Consider the following 23,026-nt stretch of genomic DNA (forward strand, 5'->3'; position numbering starts at 1 on the left):
CATGGGGTGGGATAGGGAGGGTGGGAGGGAGGGAGACGCAAGAGGCAAGAGATATGGGAACATATGTATACGTATAACTGATTCACTTTGTTATAAAGCAGAAACTAACACACCATTGTAAAGCAATTATACTCCAATAAAGATGTTAAAAAAAATGAATATCAGACATTGGAACTCAGTGACCTCTGCCAGACTGCCACTTACCGGCTGCACATCCTTGCTTTCTCTGTATGCCAAAGGGACTTAGAAATACGTACCTCATCTGTAGTCATGCAACGTTCACAATGCGCTTTACTGTGAAATTATGAATGTAAAGAGCTTTGCCTGATGCAGTATACATAGTGAGAGGTAGTAGTTACTGGCTATTAATGATGACAGGCATGTTTTCTTTTATGATAAAAATACACATTTTCCTCATAAACCTTTACTGAAGAGAGTTCAAAATACTCCGCCCCCACATACCCACTCAGCCAGAGCCTCCCAGTCTCCAGCCGGCTGCAGGGCGCGGGCGCGCCTGCTCCGTCCGCTTCTTCCGCCCACGTGACTCGCTCTGCCGGCTACCCGTCTCCAACATGGCGGCGCCCAGGGGCTCAAGCCGCACGTGAGAAAGAGTCTGAGTACGTGGGAGTGCAAGTGTGGGAGCCAGTTTCCCTTGTCTACAGTCAGTAGCATCCCTTCAACCCTCCGAGATCCTCGCGGGCCGCCGCCCCTCTGCAGCCATGAAGCCAAAGCCAGTTTCCCACAAGATCGAGAACACTTACCGGGTGAGTGAAGAAACTCGGCCGTGGGACTAGTTCTCAGCGGAGCTCCCGAGGCTACAGTGCTCTGGACCGAGCGAAAGTCTTTTGTCCGGAGGCTCTAGCAAAAGAGCCTCTCTCTCTCTCCGGGTGTAGTAAATATGGGATGCGGAAGGAAGCTTCAACTGCAGATTCCGCCCGTGTATTGTGGCGTCTGGCCTGGCTGAGACTTCTCTTCAGGCCAGAGTTAAATTCAGTGTCACAAACTAACAGCTTAGGAATTCTTTCCTGCTCTTTTATCCTTGAAGACCGAATGGGGGGCGGGCCGGTGGGAGGAGGTGAGTGATTCCAGCTACTGGCTACTACACCACTTTCCCGGTTTGCTTCTTGAGGGTTTCTTTGTTACTCTACAGCCGTAGGTCTGTATATGTTTAAAAACACTGTTGTTGCCACGACTTAGCCAGATCCTGTACTTGCAGCAGGGTATGAAACCTAGCAGTAGATCTGGCGAGGCCACGTTGCTAGCTTTTATCTAGGTCAATCCACCAGTCTAGCATGGAAATTTTGTTGGAAATGATATTTTGCAAATATATCCATAGAAATATTTCATTATCTTCGTACAGTAGTGCAGTGCATTTGTCTTTCAGTTTGTTTTTAAAGTTATCTTCTGTGATTTATCAGTGATGTCTACTTCTAGTTGTAAAACTCAGTTATACATTTTATGCTTGATTGAAAATACAACTCTGAAATTGAAAGCGAAGCATAACATTATTTGTAATGATAGAACGTAAGGAGGCACATTGAACCTTTAAACTTTATACTTCCACGAGGAAATTGTCCACATATGATTGTGATAAGTATAAAATGTGGATGTGTTGTAAATATACTTCTCCCCTGCAGTTTCTTACGTTTGCTGAACGATTGGGAAATGTGAATATCGATATTATTCACCGGATTGATAGAACTGCAAGCTATGATGAGGTAAGAGAATGTTAAATGAGCTGATCTTCAAGTATTCATAGTTGGTTTTTTAGATTCTCTTTGAAGTGAATTTCTCAAGCCATTCTTTTATGAACATGAAATGCATTAGACCTGTGCTGTCTCAAACAGTAGCCACACATAACAAATTAGATTTAAAGTAAATTAAAAATTCTAATGCTCAGTAGCCATATGTGGCTAGTTGCTACCATACTGACCAAGTGCGGATATGGAACGTTTTCCATCATTGCTGAAAGTTCTATTGGGTGATGTGGTGTTAGAAAATTTACTTGATTCTCAGGTGGCTTCTGATTCCAGCCACTGCCTTCCCATGTGCATTCCGAGCACTGCTACAGATCCATGTTCCTGAAACTACAATTTTAAAGAGGTTTTGAGCAAGTCACTTTCCTGGGGCTCAGTTTCCTCCTTTATTAATAAACATGGGGGAGCTAAACCACATAATTTTTTCCAGTTCTAACCATGCTGTAACTTAGTCACACCTCTACTCAAAAATCTTGTTTTCGCTGCATCAAGTCATTATTTCTCTGACAGCCTTTTAAGGTCCTGTATAACGTGCCTTTAAATTAGGGATTCAATGTCAGTTTTTACTGTTTTTCACTTGACTCTAGTCAGACTCCGCTCACTATCTCTTTGAATGCCTTGTCTCCAATATGTGAATTCAGTGTGTTAATTATGTTATCTAGGTAGGCACATAATGCTTTGGGAACTCACCGTGAAGTGATCCTAACCTAGATTCTGTGAGGGTGTAAGGTGAGGTCAAAAAAGGTGAAGTGGACTAGGTGATACCTGAGTTGAGTCTTGTTTGTATAGGTTTTAGCATGGCAAAGAGAACAGGAAAGGCTGTTTCAGGCTGAGGAAGAAGCCTTTATAAAGGAACAGAGGCTAAAGAGAGCATGTCACATTCAAGAAACTCCCAAGCATTTCAGTATGCTTATAATTGCCTGTGGGATGTTTGTTTATGTTGATGGTGACTGCAGATGGGCGAAGGGGGTAGCTGGTGAGAGATAAAGCTGAAGAGATAATCAAGGACCATGAAGGGCTTCATATGTCAAGCTAAATTTGGATTTATCCTGAAGCTATGGGAAGTCATTCTAGGATTATAGGCAGGGGAATGTGTGACATGATCAGTTGTAGATTTTAGATCTCTCTGGCTTTAATGTGGAGGAAAGAACAACCAGTTGCTCTGGAGTCAGGATAACCAGTTGTGATGATTCGGTAGTCATCTAAGTAAGAACTTTTCTCTCATATAAATATGTACAAACACTTATAGAGGTCTTTTTTTTTTTTTTAAAAGAAAAATTGGTTCCTACCATATACTTCACTTTGAAACTTGCTTTTCTCACTTTGAAAGTATACTATCAACATCCTTCTAATTTAATAATAGATATAATTCTTTTTAATAGCAACATAATATACCTTATTATGTACAGACCATAATATGTATACCAACCATTTTCCTTTTGTTGGATATTTAGGCCCCCCACTACAATAAAGCTGAATGAAAGTCTTTATACTTGTATATTTACAAATTTTATAAGAAATATCTCCAAAAAGGGAATTGCTGGATCAAAGGACGTACCTGTTTTTAATGTTAATAGAAATGCCAGGTTACTTCTCTATAAGGTTGTAGCAATTCATATTTCCAAAAGCAGAATGAAAGAACTGTAAGAGTCAACATTTTTCTTGGCGTAAAATTGTGAAAAACAGAAAAAAAAATTTTTTTTTAGTGTGACTATTACTTAGTTTTAAATCTTCTGCCCATATTTTATACCTGATTGCTTTTTTAGGTGTGTTAGTTAATGCCCTGTTTAAAAAAAAAACTAAGAGGAGTTTTTCAACTCTTGACTATCATCACTGTCTTAATGTATTAATATATCATTATTCTTATTTACTTTGATTATAGTTTTTCTTTGAGTTGTCTGATTAATGGACTGCTTTAATCTTGGCAGGAAGTTGAAACCTACTTTTTTGAGGGTCTACTGAAGTGGAGAGAACTGAACCTTACGGAGCACTTTGGTATTTTCTATTTTGTTTCTATTTTATTCACCCATCATTTGTACTATATATGGTCAAAACAGCTAAATATTGGTGTGATGGAAAAGCAGAACTTATTCTTTTTTTTTTTTTTTCCCCACCCAGGGAAATTTTACAAAGAAGTTATTGACAAATGCCAGTCTTTCAATCAGCTAGTCTATCATCAAAATGAGATAGTTCAGAGTTTGAAGGCTCACCTGCAAGTCAAGAACAGTTATGCCTATCAACCCCTTTTGGAGTAAGTAGCATGTTGAAAGAAAGGCAACAACATTTATCTGAATTTTAAGAAAGGTTGTTTTATAGCTACATATGCTTTAGATCTGGTGTTTGTAATTTAGAAACAAGAATTTACCTTTTTTTGTTAGATGAAAATATTAGTACATTACTGTAAAGCAGAATCTTAGGGGTATACTTTTTTGCTTTTTATACTTTTACAAGAACCTGATTTTTCTTTGACACTATAGGAATGATTGAATATAACTTGTGATGGAAGGTACAAGCTCTAGCCTGATTTCTTTGCTCAACTCTTAAAACGTGAAAAATTTTATACCTCTCTTGAGACTTGGTTTAGTAGCTTTAATTAATCCTTTCATCATAGGTGATAGGTTATCATTTGTGAAACAGATTTGTAGTATTTGGTTTTTGATCTACATGTATCAGAATCAGTTACCTTTCCTTGTTTTTTTCATCCAGTTTAGTTGTACAGTTGGCACGAGATCTGCAGACGGACTTCTATCCCCATTTTCAGGATTTTTTCCTGACTATCACTTCAATCCTGGAGACTCAGGATACGGAGTTGTTAGAATGGGCTTTTACCTCACTGTCCTATCTGTACAAGTACCTGTGGAGACTGATGGTGAAGGACATGTCCAATATATACAGGTGACCATTTCTCTCTCTCACATGGGTTTTTCTTTTCTTCGTCTTTTTTTTTTTTTGCTTTAAAATTTTATATATGATTCAGTGCTATTTAGTAAATTTATAGTTATGCAACCATCACCACAATCCAGTTGAAGAACGTTTCCATCATCTCCAAGAGATTTCTCATGCCCTTTTGCAGTCAGTTCTGCTCCCCGTCTGCATCAGTTTTGAAAGCAAAAGCAATATACATATATCGAATAGTCAGCATTTCCTCTGGGGAAACACCTGTGTGCTTGAAGCCCCTAAGGAGAATGATCCTCTTCTACAATGATATTTTCTAGCATTTAATTTTTAAATTTTTAATTTTTCAGTCAAGGGCAGTTTTTATTGATACTGACAACAAGCAGATACTTTCTGACTCCCATCTGTATTTAATGAAAACATGTATAATACCTGTCACTTGCACCTGCTGACATGGCTACCTAACTTTAATATGTTCTTTAATTGGCCTTTTCCCTGTCTTCAGTCTGACGCCAAACTTCCTTTCCATCTCAGTCTCTAATTATTTTCTTATAAAACGTTGGTTCTCCAGCCAAAGTGGTCTGTAGTCTGTTCCATCAGTCTGCATTGACCTGACCTTCTCTTATCTCTAGCTATTGAAATCAGACCCCCCACCATCAAAGCCTGACTTGAATCCATAGCTTCCACATACGTGCCCGGGCACCTTGTCCAGAAATCAGAGCTTTGTACTCTGAACACGTCTGGCATCCCATACCACTTATGTCACACAACTTCTGTTATAATCGTTTCTTCTAATGTAATGGTGTCTCTACAAACCTATAAACTCTTCAAGAACCCCATCTTAAATATTTGAATTTTCCTAGCCCCTAAAATACTGATTAAGACAAAAGAGACACTCAGTATTTGTAAGTAACTGTGGACAGGGAAAGAGAATGAATTCTGTACCAGCTTTTTGTTTAAAGTAAGGCAAAGATTGTTTGTAATCTGTTTCAATCTGGGACTTAATGGAATTTCTACTTGGTGTCCTGATTACTTCCGCATACTTCAGTTGGCACAGGAACACGTAAGATTAACCTTTTACCCCGACCCGGTGTAAGTATGGATATGGGAGAGGACTGTCCATTTTGTTTTTGTGCCACCTCCCTTCACTCTACCCTCCTTTGAACACGGAATGAGAAAGAAATATTTTTCTGACCTTTACTAGTTCTCTGTGAAGATTTTGGTAAAACGTATTAGAAACCGAGATTACTTCATTAAAGACCAGCAAGATCTTGGGGTATATATAGTTTATTTGGTCTCATGACTTCTGCTGTTACTTTTATATCTCCTGAGTCAGGCTCTCCAGTTATAAATTTATTTGCTTTCTGTATGACATCTTCAACAGCCTGGATATTTTCACTTGACTGTTGTTGAAATCAAAGTCTACACATTCCTGTTCACGCCAGCTCTTCTCATTCATTTGTGTGTTCAGTAAATATGTACTCAATGCCAGGCTTTGTTTGTTTGCCCAGTTTCTAACGGTGATACCATCATTCTTCCCATCACCGAGATTTGGCCACTTAGAGGCATCTTTGACCCAGTTGTCTTCAAGGACTTTACATCTTTTTGATTCTGCTATTCACGTACTCAATCCGGTGACTACTTATTGTACACTGTATATCAGGCTTGAGATGCACTCACAAATAAACCAGATAAAAACCCCTCTTATGAAGTTTACATTTTATCAGGGGGAGAACATCTTGGGCATGGGGCTGGCATGAGCGAGGAACAGTGTGGAAGCCTGGGTGGTGCAGCAGCGTTTATAGGGGGAGAGTAATCAGGTGATGTCAGAGATGTGGTAGTAGGGGACCTGACCATAAAGGGCCTTGTGGATACTATAAGATCTTTGGTTTCATTGCAGGGACTCTTGAAATGTCTCTTGGGTTCATCCATTGCCATTTCCTTCTGCCACTGGCCCTCTTTCATGCCCTTGTTTGCCCAAACTTTTATGACTTGACTAACTTCCTAGTTGGACTGCCAGCCTCTTCTTTCTTCCTTTATATCACCCTATACTGGTGCCCAATTTCTCTTTCTGAAACTATTCATTTCTTATTCAGCCAACACTTATTAGTACCTGCTATGACCAAGGAACAGTTAGATGCTGGGGATATGGTAGAAATAGGAGAGATATATTCCATGCTCTTCTTTCATTTGGGAGACCAGTTTAAACAATGTGATTATATGAGTCATTATTTAGTTATAGCTGCATGGCTGTATGACCTTGAGTATGTTGCGTAGCCTTTTTGCCCCTATTTCGTTATCTATAGGATGGGGATAATAGTTCCTACACCACAGAGTCGTTGTGCTGATTAGATGAAGTAACATAGTAAGTGCTTACTTAAATGTAAGCTAGAGTCCCCACTCCTTTGCTTAGTGTTCAGAGCCACCTGTTGACTTGAATAGCTTTATCTGGAGCTGCCTTCCCTACCCATATCATCCTTCTTCCTTTAGACAGACCAGCCTCTCTGATATCTCTCTCTCTTTTTTATTTATTTATTTATTTATTTATTTTTGGCTGTGTTGGGTCTTCGTTGCCGTGCAGGAGCTTTCTCTAGTTGCAGCGGGCGGGGGCTACTCTTCAGTGTGGTGCCTGGGCTTCTCCTTGCGGTGCTTCTCTTGTTGCAGAGCACGTGCTCTAGGCACAGGTCTGAGTAGTTGTGGCACGCGGGCTCAGTAGTTGAGGCTTGTGGGCTCTAGAGCGCAGGCTCAGTAGTTGTGGTGCACGGGCTTAGTTGCTTTGTGGTATGTGGGATCTTCCCGGACCAGGGCTCGAACCCGTGTCCCCTGCATTGGCAGGTGGATTCTTAACCACTGCACCACCAGGGAAGTCCCTCTCTGTTACCCCTTGACTGTGATCACTTCTGCCCACCCTGTGTTTGCTCTTGCTTTGATCTCTGGCAATATGCACTCCATTCCCCACCTGGATTCTTCCTGTCATTCAGGGATCACTACAAGTTTCATCTTTTCATAGTCTTTCTTGTATGACCAGTGCCACCAATCCTAGGGTTCTTAATGTCTGTGATCTTCAGTCTTCTGTTTGACATGTGGGTGTCATGGTAATCGAATGAGATTTTAAACTGCTAATGTTATTATACCTGCTACATCTTTCTTGCATACCTTGCACAGTGTTGGGCATATAGTTAACATGTAGTACATCTTTATTAAAATGATGATTAATTAAACATGTCTTATTTTCTCATTTATAGCATGTATAGTACACTCCTGGCTCATAGAAAACTACATATAAGAAATTTTGCTGCTGAAAGCTTTACTTTTTTGATGAGAAAGGTTAGTTTGATCATTTACGTGTTTATTGCTCATTAATCCTCAAGAATCTGATGAACGGAAGCAGATATCTTTTATAGTATAGTTATTATGGACTAATATTTTTTATATAAAGAGAAACCTGTTACTGTTTTGAGTTTATCTCACCATAAGGTGGTTTTTGCTCACTAATGTGAAATAATTGGGGTCACTCTTTTATTCTTACTTAGTGTATATATATATTCTCTAATTCAAGTCAGTCTATGCATGAACAGTGAGATTAACAGAAATTTTTATAAAAATTTCCTGGAAGGAACTGATTGTATAGTGTCATTTGTGTTTGTTTTTAATAGAGTTTTTGTAATAAAACAAAAACATTGCTATTAAATTTCTTTTATACTCATAAAATATAAGCATACTATTTACTTTAAAAGATAGACTGTTGCCTTAGGTAGTTTTTCTTGGTACATACCTTCATATTATACCAATGAATTAATCACTCTTTTGTGTGACAGTACAAGTGATAATATACTGTTGCAGCAGTTTGAAATCATTGCAAGTGTCACTATTCCTTTTAGAATTTTTATCCTAATTACGTTTAAATATGAACCTTTAGAATAGCAAATAATAATTATTCATTAGGATATGTTTATGTTGTAAATACAGTTTTCCATTTGCATTTTGTGTTTTAGGTTTCTGATAAAAATGCACTTTTCAATTTAATGTTTCTTGATCTTGATGAACATCCGGAAAAAGTAGAAGGAGTTGGACAGTTGCTCTTTGAAATGTGCAAAGGAGTTAGAAATATGTTTCACTCCTGTACAGAGACGGTAAGTAACTGGGAGGAGTTCCTTGAATCTATGTGAAAGGGATTAAAAGAAAATAGATAAGATTTACGCAGATGACATGGAGAGAGGATTGCCTAGAATAAATAGAAAACATCCAATGGGGCGCATTAGGGCTTTAAAAAACAGTGCTTACCTACTGTAGGCCCTGGGTCATTAGGTATTTTTCATTTAAAAAACAATCAGTGCTGGGGCTTCCGTGGTGGTCCAGTGGTTAAGACTCTGAGCTTCCACCACAGGGAGCATGGGTTTAATCCCTGGTTGGGGAACTAAGATCTCACTTGCCATGCAGCACAGCCAAAAAATCAATCCGTCAATCAAAAAATTTAAAAAATCACTGCTCGCTTAATCCTGGGTGCTAGAAGGTGACATAAATTGATCGATGGGGGGCGGGGGATATTGTGTGATAAAATTCACCATCCTAGTTTGGAAGTTCTTTTGGGACATGTAGTTAACCACCAGAGCTGCCATATCCTTGATTATCCTGGATCGGATTTTAAGGTAGCTTGAGCAGAGTGGGGAATAATCAGAGAGGGAAATACCAATGTAATACTTGAAAATAAGAGTGTGCATGTTCATTTTCATGATTCTTGGATTCCCACAGGCAGTGAAGCTAATTTTGCAAAAGCTAGGACCAGTTACTGAAACAGAAACTCAACTTCCATGGACTTTAGTTGGAGAAACACTCAAACACATGGTCAAATCCACAGCGTTCTACATCTACAAGGAACATTTTGGTATATTTTTTGAATGTTTGCAAGTGAGTTCTGATTTTTAAGTATTTGTATGTAATTAGGAGTTTAAGAGTTAATTGTTGTTCTTAATTAAGCAGATCACTCGTGGATATTGTATTTTATAATTGTTGTCATCATATTTTTATATACTTACTAGGATTTTCCTTACCTCTATCCCCTGTACTATTTTTACTTGCTTTGATATCTTGAGATGCAGTAGAGCATAGTGGTTAAGAGCACAGGCTTTGGAGCCAGAGTCCTCTGTTTGAATCCTGGCTTTGTCACTTACTGCTAGTGTGCCTTGGGAAAATTTAAGCCTCTGGTCCTCAGTTTTTTCATCTGGGAAATGGGGATAATAGTATTCCCGGCCAGTGAGGATTATGAGGAAATACTCGTAAAGAACTTACAACAGTGTGTTCAGAAATGTTAGTGGTTATCATTAGTGACTCCCAGTAAATGTGTCTTTTTCTTTCACAGAAAAAGAATGTGAAAATTTGAACTGCTTCATACAATATTTTCATTATTAAATTAACAGATGAGTTTGATCTTTGGTAGTTATTCTTTCTTATATATTCTTCATTTGCAGGAATCACTCCTGGATCTACATACAAAAGTAACCAAGACTAACTGTGGGGAAAGTTCTGAACAGTTTAAAAGGTTGTTAGAAACATATCTGATACTTGTAAAACATGGAAATGGATCAAAGATAACCAACCCTGTTGACGTTTGTAAAGTGAGTTCCCAACTTAATTTGCTTAGAGCCTATTCATTAGAAGCTGATTGCTAAGTGTGCGTTGTTTTTCCTTTTATTTTACAGGTGTTGTCTCAAACATTACAAATAGCCCATCTCTCCAGATCTTGCCGGGCGACCCTCTTGGATGTAATTTCTGCTTTGATCCTAGGTGAAAATATTTCCTTGCCAGTGACACTCATCAAAGAAACCATAGAAAAAGTAATTTACTTTTGCAAATATTAACTGAGTAGTTAATACTATGTTTAGCGTTGAGTAAGCCTTCTGGGGAATATAAATGAAGCTTGGGAAAGGCTCTGTCTTCAGGGAATTTATAATCTTGTTAAGGAGATGTGAATCGCGTGCTTTAATGGAAATAAGCAAAACAAAATGTGATAAAAGCTAAATCTGTTCAGCAAATATTCACCAAACAAATATTTACTTAACCAAGTTCAGGCTATGGTCTAGATATTGTAGAGTGGACACTTTTATTTTATTTATTTATTTATTTTTGCCTGTGATTTTTTTTTTTAATTAATATTTTTAAAAAATTTATTTATTTTTATTTTTGCCTGCGTTGGGTCTTCGTTATGGTGCGCAGGCTTTCTCTAGTTATGGCGAGCGGGGACTACTCTTCGTTGTGGTGCGCGGGCTTCTCATTGCAGTGGCTTCTCTCGTTGCTGAGCACGGGCTCTAGGCACGCGGGCTTCAGTAGTTGAGGCTCACGGGCTCTAGAGCTCAGGCTCAGTAGTTGTGGCGCACGGGCTTAGTTGCTCTGCAGCACGTGGGATCTTCCCAGACCAGGGTTTGAACCCATGTCCCCTGCATTGGCAGGCGGATTCTTAACCACCACACCACCAGGGAAGTCCTGCCTGTGATTTTTTATTGTTAGGGAAGTGGGGCCCTGGGAGTATGTAGTTAAAATCTGTTGAATCAATCTATTTATGTCACGTCGAAACATAAAGGTTAATTCTGTCTGGGGTTGAGGGACAGAGAAAGCTTTTCAAAGGACTAATATTTTGGATAGTCGTTGAAGGTTAAATAGCAGTCTGCCAGTCAGAGAAGGTGTTAAAAACTCTAGGAGAGAGAATGGCAAAAATGTGTTCAAAACTCTATGTTGCTGGGCACATGGACACATGAAGTGTGATGTATATCAGCAAGGCTTTGCTTGGCTTTGAAAAGTTAGGTTGGATTTTATCCTCCAAGTAGTGGAGGGCCCTGGAAAAATGTTAAGCAGGAAAATGATTTAATGAGATTGGCATTAGTGAGTTTAGAAGATGAATTGGAGGGAAGTGGAATTGAAAATAGATCAGTTAGGTTCTTCCTAGCTTCATGTAGCGCAACAGTTTAAAGTTTAGAGGAAGGTGTAAAGTCGTGCTACTTGCCGTTTTGTAGTTCTCTGTAGCCGGGAAAGGATGGAGCAGCTCTTAGGCGAAGCCCTGGGTAATCACTAGAAACACAGCCCTTCGCATTTGTAAGTCCCTTTGGAGAAGGCCGAGCACTTAGAATACTGGTTGAAGTGTGCCCACCATACCTTTACTCTAGTAGCTTCTTTCCCGAGGAGGAAGGCCCAGTGCCTGTGTCTCACACCTGGTGTGTCCATCTGCACAGTGGCAAATTCAACAATCCAGTTCTCTTTGCCTTCCATGACTATTTTAACTTGTATCAAGCATCCCACACTTCCTGCTTGCAAGTTAGAGGATCTTGAAGGTTTCGGATGTTTTTATTTTCAGGAATGGGAAAGTACTCTCTTTGTATTTACATTACTATTCTTTGCCTGTGGTCCACAGATTTTTGAGAGCAGATTTGAAAGATGCTTAATTTTGGGTTTTTCGGAAGTCATGTTTGCTATGAAGCAGTTTGAGCAGGTGAGTGAGATATTAAGTCTTGGATTTGTTTTGTTTTAAATCTGTCACGATAAAATAATCAATTTAAAAATCCTGTGATTTTGTTTTTTGAAAGGAATAGAATAAGTATTTGATGTTTTAGTTCATGTATTTTTTTTTAAAGCAATTATATTCCAGTTCTAGGTCATATGTGAAACTTTATTCCACATGCTAAGCATTTTAAATGATACTAGGTAACCAATTTGTTTTTCTAATAATCTTTTAGGAAGTTATAGAACAATGTGATAAATTTGAAAAAAAATGGCTTAAAGAACTTAAACTGTGAATTTGAAGCATAGAAAATAGCTTCTGAAACAGTTTGCGTAGGAGGAGGGTTATGAATTTATTTCATTGCTACAGAATGAATTGCTACCTGATAGAATGAGGTAGAAATCTTTCTCATCAAATCCTGAGTTTATTTTATCCTTGCCCCTCACCCTCATCAAACATTTGCCACTCCTTCCAACTGGTGATTCTGCAGTACACTTCATGGAAATCTCTGTATCTCTTCTCTCATTTTTCCCTTTAGTCTGTAATAATATATATTTTCATTTGTCTCAGAAAAATACTTCTTTATACATGTCCTAGCCCTGTTGCTTCCTGCCCAGTGAGGGCTCTTTATTTCTCTCAGGTTTTCTTAGCAGCTGCCTCTTTTCTGTCTCCCCTGTTCCCTGTGGTCTTTTTTTAAAAAACTTATTTTTATCAGAGTACTCTATGTATGTTGTTTAAAAGGTTGCACAGGGCTAAAAGGCACTCATTTCACCCCCACTCCCATCTTCCTCACCAGGAACAAGCACATCTAATGATTTTTAGCTATTTTTTCCTAGTATTTACTTTATATTTTTAAATCATCTGAACATACTGCTTTGCCTTGACTCATTAGTTTTAGTCCTCATCTGTAGGCTTCCTCCTGGGTAGGTGGATTTCTAGTTCTTTTACGCTTCTCATCTGCTCAACAGAGTTACATTATAAATTTTGGTTGAATTCATATTCATCAAACACTTAATCCCTATAATCAAGGAGTATTTTATAATTACATTTCCTTTTTTGTATACCCTTTCGTTTTTCCTGAAGCTACCAATTGCCTCATTCTTTAGTAACTTGAAATTGCTGGTGGGTCTGCCAGCAGCATCACAGAATGCCTTTCACGCAGCAAACGGGCAGAATTTTGGCAGCTCTTTGCTTTTCTCTTTTCTTTTTAGGAGACGTTCCTCCTAGAGCCTTTCAAGTCTGAACATGTTGCTTTCTCTGCCCACTGCACAGATGTCATACTAGGACTTGCCTCTCTCCTGTTTCCTGGGTCCCGTGTCTTTCTCTTATTGTAGTTTCCCCTCTTATTTTGATGAAACACATTCTCCAGAGGTTCCTGAGAAAGGGTGAATGGAAGTAAAATTTTGAGATTTAGTGCATCTGTAAGTGTCTTTATTCTCTCCTCAAACTACATCACCAGTACGCTGGGTACAGCATTCTAGATGCTGTCGTTTTCCCTCAGTTTTTCAGGCATTGCTCCATTGTCTTCTGGCCTCCACCGTTCCTTTGCAGAGGTCTGATGTCATTACGATTCCTGAGCCTTTATTTATGATCTCTTTTTTCTCTGTGGAAGTGTTAGAATCTTCTCTTCATTAGGTGTTCTGAAATTTATATCTGTTGTTAATAAGTGTGATTTTCTTTCTTATTTTTAGCTTTTTCTACCCAGCTTTCTCTTGTATATTGAGAATTGCTTCCTGACTGATGACGCTGCAGTCAAAGATGAAGCTCTGGCCATTTTGGCCAAACTCATTCTGAACAAAGCAGCACCTCCCACCACTGGCTCCATGGCGATTGAGAAGTACCCTCTGCTTTTCTCAGAACAGACAGTGGGGTAAGTTCTAAGTCTTTATTCTGTGTATTCTTGGTAGGATTACCCATTTAAAAATAATGCATTCAGAATACTGTAAAAACTGAAGATCTACATGTATTAACTGGAAAGATGTCTGTGATACATTGTTATGTGAAAAAAGCAAGTTGTAGGACTTCCCTGGTGGCACAGTGGTTAAGAATCCGCCTGCCAATGCAGGGGACACAGGTTCGAGCCCTGGTCCGGGAAGATCCCACATGCCGTGGAACAACTAAGCCCGTGCACCACAACTACTGAGCCTGCTCTCTAGAGCTCGCAAGCCACATCTACTGAGCCCACATGCCACAACTACTGAAGCCCGCATGCCTAGAGCCCGCGCTCTGCAACAAGAGAAGCCTGCGCACCGCAACGAAGAGTAGCCCCTGCTTGCCGCAGCTAGAGAAAGCCTGTACACGGCAACAAAGACCCAATGCAGCCAAAGATAGATAGATAAATAAATTTAAAAAAATAAATAAACCAAGTTGTAGAAGAGTACATGATCCCATTTTGCAAAGTTAAAACCAAAAGTATATATAAGCATAGGAACACGTGTGAAAGGATACAGAAACAGGTTATTTAACTTCAAGAGCGTGGTAAGTGAAAGAAAGAAGTCACTATTAATTTTCTTAACCTTTTATTTTAAAACAATTGTATATTCATGTGTGGTTATAAGAAATAGGACAGAGAGTTTCCATATATGTTTCACTTAGTTTCCCCCAGTGGCAACATCTTATTTGGCTTGGCCAAAAAGTTCGTTCGGGTTTTTCCGCATGATTACAGAAAAACCTGAATGAACTTTTTGGCCAACCCAATACAAAAGCTTAGTGCAATATCACAACCAGATAATTGACATTGGTACAATCCACCAACCTTATTCAGATTTACCAGTTTTACATCACTCATCTCTGTGTTTGCATGTATATGGATATATAGTTCTGTGCAATTTTATCTCATGTCTATTCACAACTACCACCAAAGTCAAGATACAGAGCTGTACCATCACTGCAAGGATCTCTTGTGCTACTTTTTAATAGCCACACTCACCCTGCCACTCCCCACTCCATCCCTAACTCCTGGCAACCACTAATCTTATTCTCCATTTTTACAATTTTGTCATTTCAAGAATATTATATAAATTATGCAGTACAGCTTTTGAGATTGGCTTTTTCACTCAACACAGTTCCCTTGAGACCCATCTAAGTTGTTGTGTGCATCAGTTATCCATTCCTTTTTATGTTGAGCGTCTTTGTGTGCTATTCCCGAGTAGTATTCCATGGTAATGGATGTAGCAGTCTGTTTAAACATACACTTGTTGAAAGGAATAACTAGATCATTCCTAGTTTTTGGCTATTATGAATAAAGCTGTTATAAACATTCATGTACACAGCTTTCCATTTCTCTGAGATAAATGCCCCAAAGTGGACTTATTGGGTTATAGGGTAAGGGCATGTTCAATTTTGGGGTTTTTGTTTTTGTTTTGGAGTTTTTTGTTGTTGTTGTAGTTTTGTTTGTTGCTTCGTTTTATTTTTCATGTTCAGTTTTATAAGAAACTGCCAGATGGTTTTCCAGAGTGACTGTGCCCTTTTACGTTCCCAGCAGCAGCATGAGTGATCCAGTTTCTCTGCATCCTCACCAGTATTTGTTATTTTCAGTTTTTTGTTTTTGCCGGTCTGATAGGATATAGTGATATCTATCTCACTGTGGTTTTAATTTGCATTTTCCTAATGGCTAAGGATGTTGAACATCTTTTCATGTGCTTATTTTCCATCTGCATATCATCTTTACTGAAATACCTGTTCATTTCCTTGGCCCATTTTCTAATTTGATTGTTTCTTTGCTGTTGAGTTTTGAGAGTGCTTTATATATTCTAATACAAGTCCTTTTGTCTGCTTCGTGATGGTGCAAATATTTTCTCCCTGTCTGTAGCTTGTCTTCCTTTGCTTAACAAGATTTTTCACTGATCAGATTTTTAAATTTTGATGAGATCCAATGTATCAACTTTTCCTCTTATGGATAATGCTTTTGATGTCAAGTCTAAGAACTGTTTGCCTAACTATAGGTCCCAAGTATTTTCTCCTATTTTTTTTAAGTTTTATCATTTTATGTTTTACATTTAAGTCCATGATCCATTTTGAGTTAATTTTTATATAAGGTGTGAAGTTTGGGTCAAGTTTCCTTTTTTGCCTCTGAATGTCCACTGCTGTGGCAACATTTGTTGAAAAGGCTATTCTTCCTCATTGAGCTGCTTTTGCTTTTGTGTCAAAAATCAGCTGGGCATAAATGTATGGGACTGTTTCTAGCTCTCTATTCTGTTTCATTGATCTATGTGTCTGTCCTCCTCTAATGCCACAATCTTGTTACTATAGCGTAAAATAAATCTGGAAATCTTAAAAAAAAATCCTTTCACTGTATTCTTCTTTTTCAAGATTGTTTCGTCTATTCCTGGTCCTTTGCCCTTTTGTATAAATTTTAGAAGAAGCTTGTCTATATCTACAAAAAAAAACAACCTTGCTGGGATTTGTTTTGAATTGCATTAAGTCTAGGTCAATTTGGGGAGAATTGACAACCCCCTAAAGAGACACAAAACTGTTATCTTTGTTTATGACGAGGATGGTAAAGAGAAGAAAGAAGTGACTATTAGCTTTTAGATTATAAACCTTTGCATGGTTTGAATTGTTAAAAGGTCTATGGATTACTTTCTCAATTTCATTAAAAACAGTACATACTCTTTGGAAGTCGAAACAAAGTTTATGTAAATATTTGAGAGGATTCTGCTTACTATCTTTCAAATAGTTGAGTGGGTGTGCCTCTAGAAATTATAGATCAGGAAACCAGTTCCCTTATCATTCCTAATAAATGTAAGCATATTAACTTAAGGCGAGTGCCACAGGTTCTGTATTTCTTTGTCTAAGAAAACTTCCATCACCCTGTAGAATAATATGTGAATGGTCACCTTTGTCTGAATATTCCTGATCACACTCCATCCACTCATCTCACAGATTTATTATGAGAATAAAAGGAGATAATAGATGTGAAAAGACTCTTGGGAAGATAAATTTATTCTGTCATTTGACAGATATTTATTGTATCAGACACTGTTCTAGGCACTGGGCTATAATAAAGAAAAAGGTTTCTTCTTTGGGGGAGATGACAGTCTTGGGGGGACAGGCATGTGAGGCAGATAAACAAACAAGTTAATTTTAGATTGTGATAAAAAGAAAAATAAAACAGGGCTTTGAGACAGAGTAGATAGAGAGGCAGCACTACTCCTGTCTAGAAAGGGGACCTTTGGTCCGATTGTAATGGTGGAAGGATCCAACCTGGCAAAGAAAGGCTGGGTGAAAGGCTTTCCAGGCAGAGGGAAGCGTTCCTGCAAAGGCTCTGGGATGGGAATAAGCCCAGTGTGTTTGAGGAACAAAAGGAAAGCCTGTGTGGGTAAAGAGCATTGAGTAAGGAGGAGGGAGGAAGTGAGTGAAGGAGGAGAGGGTCGTATCACCCAAGGCCTTACAGGATGAGGTGAATATGGATTTTATTGGAGGACCTCATTGGCAGGTGTGACGAAGCAGGGAAATGACATGGCAACTAATGACTCATCTTTTTAAAGCATCTCAATATTTTATTTGTAAGATTTTTTCCGATTATTGAGTCATGGTTAATACTAGAAAGACTGTATATCAAGGTACAGTGACATTCAGAAATTACCAGTAAAATTCACTTAGTTATCTCTCATAATTTCCAAGCATTCAGTATCCTGATAAGTATGAAACAAAAGAGAATGCAACTTTTTTGGTTAACTTTAATGATTAACAGGTATAGGAATGAAAACCTGATATTCTACTTCTATTCTGTAATAAGTTAACCAAACTGGACATGGAGGATTAATTATAAAAACAGATCAATTTACTTATTGTTTCTGTGACTTTTCTTTCCACTGGATTTCTGTCTTTTAAGTAGGACTGAGGTATAGTTCATTGGCAAAAATAGAGGCAAACAAGAATACCGCCAAAGTAACAGATACGTAAAATTGAATGTCATATTAGAAAATAATGTTGGGTAACCACTTATCAGATTAAAGCCTCAGAGAAAGTTACTTCTTGCTTTTTTTTTGGCCGCATGGCATGCGGGATCTTAGTTCCCCAACCAGGGATCGAACCCGCGCTCCCTACAGTGGAAGAGTGGAGTCTTAACAACTGGACCCCCAGGGAAGTCCAAAAGTTACTTCTAAGTCATAATCATTTTAGTGACATTTGTCAAATTCACTGTGATTCCTTTGCAACATCATTCTACACATTTGTGAAGCAGTAAAATTCATGTCAGAAAGGAAAGGGGGGATGGAGGAAGTCAGTTCATGCCAATAAATTACCTCTCCAGTTCTTAAACACATGTCCATCAGCACAAAATTCAGAAATAATACCTAAAACTGGAAGAGAGTTGCTTTAAGTTATGAAGCAAGTTAAAATAGAAAATAGAAGAAAATAGAACCAATGGGGTTGAAAAAATCTGTCACTGAAAAATCAGCAAATGAGTCACTTTTGTTTAGTTATTTGTATTCAACTGTCACCACCAGTTCCTTCCTTCCCACTAATGCTCCATGCATGGAAAGGAACCAATTTTATTTCAAACTTCAGAGGGCTAGAGCGATTATATCCTCTCTCATTTTAAATATTTGTTTATCTTTTCTTCCTTCAGATCCAGTATAAGGCAGAAGAAGACCAGATCCAAGGGAGGAAAGGAACAGATCTCAGTATTAGATCATCTTTTATCTATAATTCAGTTACCCCCAAATAAAGAGAGTACTTACCTTTCATGCTCTTGGGCGGCCCTTGTCGTGTTACCTCATATTAGGTGAGAAAATCAACTGTGTTTAATTGTGAAAGGTGTTTTAGCAAGCTGATGAAAACATTTATTAGCCATTTTTTGCCATTTCATGAAAAAGCCATTGAATGCTAGTTTGAGCATTTCCCTTTTTCTCCCCACTTCTTGGACAGACCCCTGGAGAAAGAGAAGGTGATACCCCTAGTCACCTGCTTCATAGAGTCACTCTTCATGACTGTTGACAGAGGGAGCTTTGGAAAAGGTCAGTTACAGTCACCATTTGTTCTCTTGTCTGTCTTTTCTGGCACACCCAGAGTAACTGCAGACACATGGATACCAGAGAATAGTACTGCCATTGTCTTGTGTTCTGGCAGAACCCCCTGTATGTAAATAGGGAAAAAAGAGGCTGAGATGGAGGCGTTACCCTTGTACCTCATAATATGGTGGCAAAGTCAGGACAGCCTGAACATTTGCTGAGTCCAAAGGTGTAGTAGTAGAAGGCTGCCATGGTCAAAGAAATCAGACTCAACTTCAAGTCCCAGCTTGTGTCTTGTTCCTGTCTTCCACGCCCAGTCTAGCCCTGGTATACACTTGTGCTCCAGGCATTTGCTTACCTAGAGCCAGACACTTTCTTGTATGTCCCTCTGGCTACCATTGCACATGTGTCCCTTCTGCCTGGAGTCCTTTCTAGGTCTTTCATCATTTGGTGAACTCGTACTTAGCTTTCAAAACTCAGCTCAGGGCTTCCCTGGTGGTGCAGTGGTTAAGAATCCGCCTGCCAATGCAGGGGACACGGGTTCGAGCCCTGGTCCAGGAAGATCCCACACGCCGCGGAGCAACTAAGCCCGTGCCTCACAACTACTGAGCCTGTGCTCTAGAGCCCACGAGCCACAACTACTGAAGCCTGCGCGCCTAGAGCCCATGCTCCGCAATAAGAGAAGCCACCACAATGAGAAGCCTGCGCACTGCAACAGAGAGTAGCCCTCGCTCGCTGCAACTAGAGAAAGCCCGCGCGCAGCAACAAAGACCCAATGCAGCCAAAAATAAATAAAATTAAAAAAAAAAAACTCAGCTCAAACACAGTACCTCTAGAAAGGTCTTCATGACTCATCCAGGCAGACGTAGACTGCCCTGCCCCAAACACCATTTCCTGTTGTATACTTGTCCAACTCCCCCAACTAGCTGAGAACAGCAATTTAAAAGTAGGTATTTTGATCAAAATAAGATTAATAAAAAAATTTTGCTACAAAAATAAGAAAATAATAGTAGGTATTTTGTTTTATTCTAGCATGGTATTTTTTTTCCTAACACATGTGTATAGTAGTCATTCATTTAAATATTAATTGCTAGGTTCTGTGTTAGATACCAAGCAGACATGTTAGAGAATAAAGTAGACCTGCCCTATTTCCAGTGCTCAGTAGCCACATGTGGCGAATGGCTACCATATTGGATTGTGAGGACATTTGGCAGAAGTATAGGGCCTTTCTACCACTGCAGAAAGGAAGTTCTGCTGGATAGCCCTTTTCTAACTAGAGCAGGTGTTGGCAAAATATTTGTGTAAAGGACAATACAGTAAATATTTTAGCTTTTGTGGGCCACATTCAGTCTTTGTGGCATATTCTGTTTGTTTGTTTGTTGTTTTAAACAACGCTTTAAAAATGTGAAAAGCATTCTTAGTTTGCCGGCCATATAAAAACAGACTACCCGCAAGTTTGTGGGCCATAGTTTGCCAACCTCTGGTCTAGGAATAAGTGATTATCTAATTAATATAAATTGAGTCCGTTATACGTAGTAGCCATTGGATATGTGATTTCTTATAAATTGGAGTCATAAAATCAACATGAGTTTTACACAAAGATAATTTCTTAGCTTTTGAAAAGTCTAAGTCTATTCTCAAAAGTTCTGATTTTGATAATACCAGTTGGTAGAACCATTGAATTTTCTCCTGATCTCAGTTGAAGGGAACATACATTTTTATTCTCTATTTCTGAATATATTTTTCTCTTAAGAAAGTTAAAATATAAGACTTGGAACCCCTTTTCAGTTCCTTTCTGTTATATTCTGACATTTGACAGATAATCCTTTAGAAGGTACAGATTCACTTTAAGAACTCTGTATAAATACCAAGTGGTAGGTAAAATGAGATGTCTGTAGTTATTGTGTCAAAGAAATAATGTGTTTTCTCCTGTTTTTCTGCCTTAAGGAAACTTATTTGTTCTTTGTCAAGCTGTAAATACTCTGCTAAGTTTGGAAGAATCTTCTGAACTTCTTCATCTGGTTTCTGTGGAACGTGTGAAGAATTTAGTATTGTGAGTAAACATATCTTACATTCAGCTTAATAATGAATGAAATATAAAGGCTTCTGTGTTGGCAAAATCTTGGATCTATTTTTTACCTGAGTTGTATTCCCGTAGGAAATTTATTATTGATTTAAATCCTCCAGTTAAAATAAGAACATTTTTGGATACAGTCTTTAAATACAGATTCATCTTTGTGAAAGGGTATTTTACTATGTATGTAAATGAGTGTTGCAGAGTGAAGTGGGTGTATAATGCTGGTCACGTGACATGGCACCGTGGCTCCAACATACACGTTTCTGCTTTCAGTGTTTCTCGGCTTGACACACTTAGCACTTCAGAAAACTTTCCTGTGGTCCTTTTACTACATACCAAAGCAATCCAGTTTTGGGTTTTTTAAGTTTATTTTGAGTTGGATCATGGCACAGGCCGTTACTGAGAGCCATTCATTGCTCGGCTTGGCACCCTTTCTAAAGGTCAGGCGTTCTAGAAATCTTGTAAAGTAGTTTGCTTCTGTTTCTGGAGTCTAGTCCGTTTTATTTACATGCTTTTAACAACAGATTTGCTCATTTACTTCATTCAATAAGTATTCATTGCTTTTCTCATGTACCAGGCCCTGTTCTTGGCACTGGGAGACACAGTAAATGAAACACACAATTCCCTGCCTTCATGGAGCTAACACGCTAGCAAGAAGATATACTAAACAAAATAAACAAGTAAAATATATGGCATGTTAGACAGTAGTAAAGTCGGGACAGGGAGAGTCTGGAGGCTGGGGACAAATAGGAGTTTTAACTAGGGAAGGCCTCACCAAGGAGATACTTGAGCAGAAACCCAGAAGCAGCAAGGAAGTAAGCCCTGGGGATGGGATATCTGGAACCTGGGGCGCTCTGTCCCAAACCCAGGGAAGATATGAGTGCCGAGGCTCTGTGTGGGTGCCTTGCTTGAGCAGCAAGGAACTATTGTAGCTGAGTAGAGCGAGGAGAGGGTAGGAGGAGAGGAGGATATGGGGGGCGTGGTGGCAGGCAGTGTTTGACCTTTAGCCATTGTAGGGCCTTGGCTTTTACTGTGAGTGAAAGGGGAAGCCACAGGAGGTGTTTTTGGCAGGAGAGTGGCGTAGGCCAAAGTAGGATCACTTAAGCTGCTATATCGAGAAGAGACTGAAGGAGGATAAAGGAGACCAGTTAAGAGACTTAGTGCAGTAATCCAGAATCTCTGTACATTCCCCAATCTGGGCAAGGCTACTGTCGCTCTGTTGTTAATTGAATTGCTTTAAATTTTTTTAAGGAGGAGTTTTTCTTTGTTGTCTTCCTACTTACCATATTCCATATGTGTTCCCTTTTTTTTTTTTTTTTTGCGGTACGCAGGCCTCTCACTGTTGTGGCCTCTCCTGTTGCGGAGCACAGGCTCCAGACGCGCAGGCTCAGCGGCCATGGCTCACGGGCCCAGCTGCTCCGCGGCATGTGGGATCTTCCTGGACCAGGGCATGAACCTGTGTCCCCTGCATCGGCAGGCGGACTCTCAACCACTGCGCCACCAGGGAAGCCCCCTTTTTTTTTTTTAAGTCATTCTATTTAAACTTCTCACACTGTATGCTTTGGTGGGAACAATTTAAGGCATCTGTGGAGGTTTTAAAACAAAAGCACGCATAACAGAGTGGGATTTGTCTGTCCCTTGTGGAAGGCCAGCTGGCCTCCCGGGCAGGTGCTTTTAACCTAGGAGGCCCAGAAACCTCTAATAGGAGCGAATCAGCTTGGAGGGTGGCAGTGCAAGTTTTCATTCGTGAAAGTTGTAGATGCAGGCCTCAGTGCTGGGTGCTGCGCTAGCTACTGGTTACGCCAGAGGTTTCACAGCCAAGACAACCTGGATTTGAACCTTGTCTTCATCA

The 23,026-nt window shown here is 39.2% G+C and overlaps 1 protein-coding gene across 1 annotated transcript in view; it reads left to right on the forward strand.

Moving 5' to 3' along the window:
• The first annotated feature begins 581 nt into the window (after positions 1-581).
• UTP20 (UTP20 small subunit processome component) overlaps positions 582-23,026 on the forward strand; it is a 94,599-nt gene continuing 72,154 nt past the window's right edge. Inside the window, exons 1-15 of the mRNA XM_082850109.1 lie at positions 582-764; positions 1,638-1,718; positions 3,686-3,752; positions 3,876-4,008; positions 4,464-4,652; positions 7,898-7,979; positions 8,648-8,785; positions 9,405-9,560; positions 10,121-10,267; positions 10,352-10,486; positions 12,055-12,132; positions 13,833-14,011; positions 18,716-18,871; positions 19,015-19,103; positions 21,045-21,150. Of these exons, the coding sequence (XP_082706235.1) occupies positions 720-764; positions 1,638-1,718; positions 3,686-3,752; positions 3,876-4,008; positions 4,464-4,652; positions 7,898-7,979; positions 8,648-8,785; positions 9,405-9,560; positions 10,121-10,267; positions 10,352-10,486; positions 12,055-12,132; positions 13,833-14,011; positions 18,716-18,871; positions 19,015-19,103; positions 21,045-21,150 (1,781 nt within the window). The 5' untranslated portion in view covers positions 582-719. The remainder of the gene's footprint in view (positions 765-1,637; positions 1,719-3,685; positions 3,753-3,875; positions 4,009-4,463; positions 4,653-7,897; positions 7,980-8,647; positions 8,786-9,404; positions 9,561-10,120; positions 10,268-10,351; positions 10,487-12,054; positions 12,133-13,832; positions 14,012-18,715; positions 18,872-19,014; positions 19,104-21,044; positions 21,151-23,026) is intronic.

The sequence above is a fragment of the Leucopleurus acutus genome (genome assembly GCF_964270905.1).
Source record: "Leucopleurus acutus genome assembly, chromosome: 11".
Classification (NCBI taxonomy): Eukaryota; Metazoa; Chordata; class Mammalia; order Artiodactyla; family Delphinidae; genus Leucopleurus; species Leucopleurus acutus.